Genomic DNA, 5627 nt, shown 5'->3' with positions numbered 1-5627 from the left:
GGAATATCACCCAAAGATTGAAATAATTTCTGAAATTAAAAATGACAGTGATTCTGCATTAGAGGAAAACAATAAAAGCATGTTTGAGAATTCAGTAGGAGAAGAAGTTCCAGCAGCAATTTTTTCCAATGTGTGTAAGACACACAAAGAGCATGAAAAGGAGCACTTGAGATCCCTTGTTGAAAGCTTCTTTGCAGAGCCTGCTCCTTCAGAAAGATCCCTGGAGATCAAAGATAAACAAGCAATCCCCTCGAAACCCTTGATACAAGAGATTGTCACTGAGCCCAAGGACAATCTACTGTTGTCACCGGCCTGCAACCAACCAGGTGACCCGAGCCCATTGGAAGAGGATGGTAAGATTACAATTACTTGTCCTGGTAAGATTACAGGGACATCATTAATGACAGAGAAAAAAGTGGGTGGCACATACACACTAGAAGTAAGGATTTGTCCAGCTCTTGTTGAAAAAATTTTCAGTCTACTGTTAGTTAACAATCACCCCTTCCTTTAATTTATCCTAATACATCAGGAATTAAAATTTCATGTTTCCTTTTTCTACACAGTTGTTTATGTGAGTTTTATATAAATGGTTTTTAAAAAAATTAGGCTCTACATTTCTTTTTCCAATATTAAAGACCACCAGTAAGTTTCATTTGCCTTTCAGCAGGGAATGGCAGCGCTGGAGAAGGAGAGTGCCTGGCTGAGGGTGAAGGATGTCCTCACCAAGCACAAGACAAGGACAGTGAGAGTGGATTAGATTAATCACTCTGAAAAAAAACCCCACATAAAATCTGGAGCACAGTGCCTGGCTGACTGCACGTGGTTGTTCTCAAACTGCCAAGCTCAGCAATGGCACCGTTAGTTAAAACTGACAGAGCACTGACTGTGATAGAAAACCCACCACCTGCAACAGGAGGACTTTGTGTTTCCATCGGTCAGAGGCTGCTGCAGCCTCTGAGCAAAACTTTGGTTGTGTCAGTGTGAAAAAAGCTCATAATCCCCCGTAACTGCCGGGTGCAAGTGCCTTGTGTTCCCACTGCCAAAGCTGCTGGAGATCCCCCGGCTCCAGGCTCTCCAGGGCAGCTGGCAGTCTTGGCTGCCTTTGAAAGTGGGGACACTACATTTAAGGTTCAATTCCACTCTCTTACATCATTTTTTCCCCTTGCATCCTTCTAGAAATGTTTCTGTTTTAGGATTTCATTACATATATAGTTTCAGTGCGTAATGTACCATTTCTGCTGTTTGAGCCAAATAAAGATTTTGCTTGTAACCACATATAGTTTAACTGGTGTCAGCTCCTTACCAGCACAGTCATACCAGTGGGACTTCAACGACAAATGGAGGTTGCTTCTTAACAGGATAATTTACAGATCTAATATTCAGAGGCATTATGATTGTTCATTCCAAAACAGATGCAGAAATAGCATCCATACATGGAAAAATCCACTTTTACCTTTTAGCGCAGTCTGTGCTGAAGGATATGCTTAGATTTGCCATTTTCATCATTTTTCCTGATTTTTCATGTCTCAGGATCTGGATTTTGAATCTAACAGAAAAGTAACGAGCTAGTCAGCAGCGGCAGAAAGACAGGTTTGGTGTAAAATCCCGACCAGAGGAATTCTTCTTTCATCAGCTTCTCTCTTACATCACAGCAGTGAAAAAGTGACTTCAACCAAAGTGAAACAGAAGGTAACAGCAGCGATGCCTCAGCTGGGTTCTCTCTTCTACCTGTCTTTTTTTTTGCCTTCTTCCCCTTCTGAGATAGAGAATAAAATTCAGGGAAGTGGAGATTGCTGGAGAGCAGCGCTTCTTCTGCAACTCCAAAAAAAAAAAGAGTTGTGGAAATGGAGAAGTCTTGGCCAATTCTGCTGAGGCATTAACAGCTCTCATTTCCCCAGCGCTGTGGCAGTCACTCTGAAAATAACTGTGCGCTCTTCAAGTGCAACACAAAAGCGTTGGCTTCACCTTCGAGGGCTGACGTTGCTTTTATGGTATAATCAATGATCACAACATCAGGAGTAGGAGCTGGGCTTTAGGTGACCTCACTTTATTAATCATCCCCAAGTTTAGGTGGATGTCTTTTTTCATATTTCTATAAATCTCTCATCATTTGTAATATATAAAATTGAACAGGCCTTGTAGATGTGCACATTGAAAAGAAAAAAATGACAATGGCCTTGTTGAAAAGATTTCTTTCCAATTCGCTGGGCTGAGGTGCTGTCTGGTGGGGAGAGAACTGGTCCCGACCATCATGCAAAATAATAATCTCGGGGAAGACAACACGATTCCTTTAATCTTCAGCCATTTTCCACTTCCCATGAGTAAAAACACGCTGATAAAGTCCTTGGCCTCCAGGACAGGGCAGGAGGAGGAGCAAGGGCCTGTCTGAAAACATCTTCACAGAAGCTGCTCTTTAGAAAGATGCAAATACATCCGACAACATTTGTGAGCTTGGACCTAAAAATTATCTGCCTCCCTTTTGTGACAGAAAGCTGGATAAGAACTACTTGGAGAGCTTCGGGTTGTGCATTTTTTGTGCTGTTAATTAGTGCCTGTCCTGGTACCCCCTTATTACACTAAGAAGAAATAAGCAGGAGGGACCATATTATCACATCACACTTCAAAAAGAAAAAATGTTTAGAAACAAAAGATTTTTAGAAGCACTTCCAAGAGCGACATTTGAGCTCTGTTATCACTGAAAGCAAGACAAAAAGGATAAAAAATTGAATTTCAAGAACTCTGTGTTGCTCTGATCCTGACTTTACCTGATCCCTCCTCCCTGACTGGCATTTTAGTTTGAAGAACTCAGCCGCTCTCTGAGCTGTCTTTTTTTTCCTTGCCACATTTTACAGGGTAGATCTTTCCAGCTCCTGTTATTTCACAGAGATGATAACAGTCCATAAGTGGGCCCTGCATTATCTCACAGGTGAATCTCCTGAATTCCTGGAAGCTATTTTCACTTATCAGTGAGGATCTGGGAAGAAGGAAAGGAGTAAGGGGGGGGGGTAGGGGGAGGTAGGCGAAAGTAGTGAGAGAAATGACAGAGTGAGACTAAATGAGAAAAAGGAAACATATTTAATTAGTGTTTTCTGTAAAACTTTACAAATGTACAGCATAGTGCAAAAACGCAGTCTCAGCACATCACCTTCAAGTAAAATTAACAATATAAAAAGCCAAGGAACACAAGCTTGCTTCTTCACAGGAGTGGCTCTCGAATACTGTTCCTGGAGGTTCCCCTCTCACCATCAAGCTCCAACCCCATGTTTATAGTCGAGCAAAAAGCCTAAAGAAAAACCCAAGAACCATCCCGAGTGGCTGCTCAGAGCGAGCACGGTCTGCGGCTCGATGCCAGACAAAACCCCGCAGCCTGAGGTGGTGCCAGGCACCTCGCTGGCTGACTTGCACCTTTGCCTACTTGCAAGTAGCTCTCCTAAGATGGTTCATTTCTCAACCCTGATTAGACAATCCAGCGGGACACTGAAGGGAATTGTCTAACCTCAAGCATGTGATAGGCTTCATAAAAATATGGGAAAACTATGCAGGGGCTTGAAGTTAAGCCTGTGCTTAAATAGCTTATGGGATCAATACATTCAGTGTTGACATGAAGGCAATCTAGCGTGTGAAGGTTCAGAGAAGGATGTAAATCTTGAACGGGGATAAACGTGCTCTGTCAGGGCCTTTGAGGCACCAGACAGTTTCAGCTACCTATGAGAAAAGCAGTAAACAGAGTGTGGCTCAACAACTCTCCATCGCTGGGAACGACAAAACACAGTGGGAAATGGGCTGATCCAGCCGAACTTTCTAAGCACAAATCTGTCAAAAAGGAAAACCTTGTCCTTGATACGCTCAAGCACATCATCTAAATACCAGGCCAGTGGGGGCTGCCAGAATTTTCCCTTAGTCCTGAACACAAAAACAGTGGCTGGAATTAATTCAGAAGCTCTCACAACCTGGCTTCTGCAAAGACTGCACCACCGAGGCGGTGACAGAGCTCCCAGCACACCGTCGTTAGCTGGGGAAAAACGGGCTCCAAAGTGAATGTTTCTGAACTAACACATCTGTTCACAAACTGATAAATGGATGGAGGAAAGGGCTGTGACAGGAAGGTCCATCTCTAATATGCTCACCTTATGAAGAAGAATTTGAGCCTGCACTCATCTGACTGATTGACTACATGTTGGGGTGGATGCTGCTTGACCATTCAAGATGCTCAGAAATATGGTTTAGAACCAAGAATCGTCATGGCAATGGAAGTGGGCAGAGCATCTCTTCAAAGGATACCAGCACGGCTTCCACCTCCCTGTCTAAGCCCTCAGGAGGCCTGAGTTAGTTGAATTTCCTGGGTCTGTCTTACTGCATTTGGGTGGCTTTCCTAAGGAAAAGCAACTTGGGTAGAGAATACTGAGATAAAGAATACATTCTCCTTAGAACTACAGCATAAAAAACAAAGCTCTGCTTTGTTGAGAAACTCCATTGTCAGAAACCACATGGAAGAGGAAGATTAATTCAGCCTTTGGAGGCTGGTCTCAGATGGACAAAGGACAGAAGAAAAGTTAGTGGGACAGGGTAGACTAACCCTTCTGCCTCTCTCCTACACTGAGCAGCTGAGAGAACTTCTGCAAAGGGAATCTGATCAATTAAACTGGTTCATCAGATTTTACACATCAATAAACCAACAGGAAGGTCTTCAGGGCAAATAGAACAGGTCAAGGCCGAGGGAAAAAAATCATTGGACTGGACATGGAATACTCAGCCAGCACCAAAACCCAGAGCGCGCTCCCTCAGTCCTCTCTGCACGTGGAAAATTGTGTGTGCAGAAAAGTCTGTCTTTTTTTCTTTCTTCTTTGTTTTTAAGTATGGGGTGCCCTGCCTTTATGTCAGACAAAATCAATTTGGGGCCAAAAAAATAATCCCAGACAACAAACCCTCTCAACTCAGCATGGGATGTTTTGGCGTCTGTGATAGTCTGTAGCTCCCCTAGGAGCCAGAGACACATTCATGGAGTGGTCACTCAGAAAATGATCTTCTGCACATCCCAAGAGACCTTCATTTTCCTACTCTCCCTAGGAGGATATAAGGGAGAGGCAGAAGTACATCCCATAAAAACCAAGAAATGGATAAAATAGTATTTTTAGAGCATTGGACTGGCATATAGAACTATTTTCCTATTTAAAAACAGCATCCAGAAGGGTCAGGCATCTTAGCTAATCTGTGCTGCCCCAGCAGAATCCAACAGTTTGCTGTTGCAGACACTAGTCTGGATCACTTGATTTTATGAAGTCCCTGAGGTACTTTCAAGCTCCTCTTCACTTAAATGTCATTAGAAGATTTGAAATTTCTAAAAGCATTTTTAAGAAAAACAAACATAATCTTGCCAAGTTCTCACTCCCCATAGGAGCAAGCACCAGAGGCAGTATTTGGTTTTAAATTTGTTACCCTGGCCAAACACTGAAATTCAGGTGCAGGGAGGGTCATGCAACAGCTACTGACCATTTCCATCTACTCAAAAAGAAAAGGCACAAAAAAGAAACTCTCTTGTGGGTTTCTGAGTCACTTCTGTTTCGTTACATTCAAACCTGTGGACGCTTGGATGGGTGGGAGGGAGATGATGTTTCTTGGAAGCTAAA

General features: G+C 43.0%; 1 protein-coding gene across 1 annotated transcript in view; it reads left to right on the top strand.

Moving 5' to 3' along the window:
• Positions 1-762, top strand: part of DNAAF1 (dynein axonemal assembly factor 1) — a 12253-nt gene extending 11491 nt beyond the window's left edge. The window contains exons 11-12 of the mRNA XM_029086948.1: positions 1-353; positions 668-762. The exon at positions 1-353 is cut by the window's left edge and continues 2 nt beyond it. Of these exons, the coding sequence (XP_028942781.1) occupies positions 1-353; positions 668-762 (448 nt within the window). The remainder of the gene's footprint in view (positions 354-667) is intronic.
• The last annotated feature ends 4865 nt before the right edge of the window (positions 763-5627 follow it).

This window comes from Antrostomus carolinensis, unplaced genomic scaffold (assembly GCF_000700745.2).
Source record: "Antrostomus carolinensis isolate BGI_N321 unplaced genomic scaffold, ASM70074v2 scaffold38739, whole genome shotgun sequence".
In the NCBI taxonomy this organism is placed as follows: Eukaryota; Metazoa; Chordata; class Aves; order Caprimulgiformes; family Caprimulgidae; genus Antrostomus; species Antrostomus carolinensis.
This window is presented reverse-complemented; position numbering and strand designations above follow the sequence as displayed.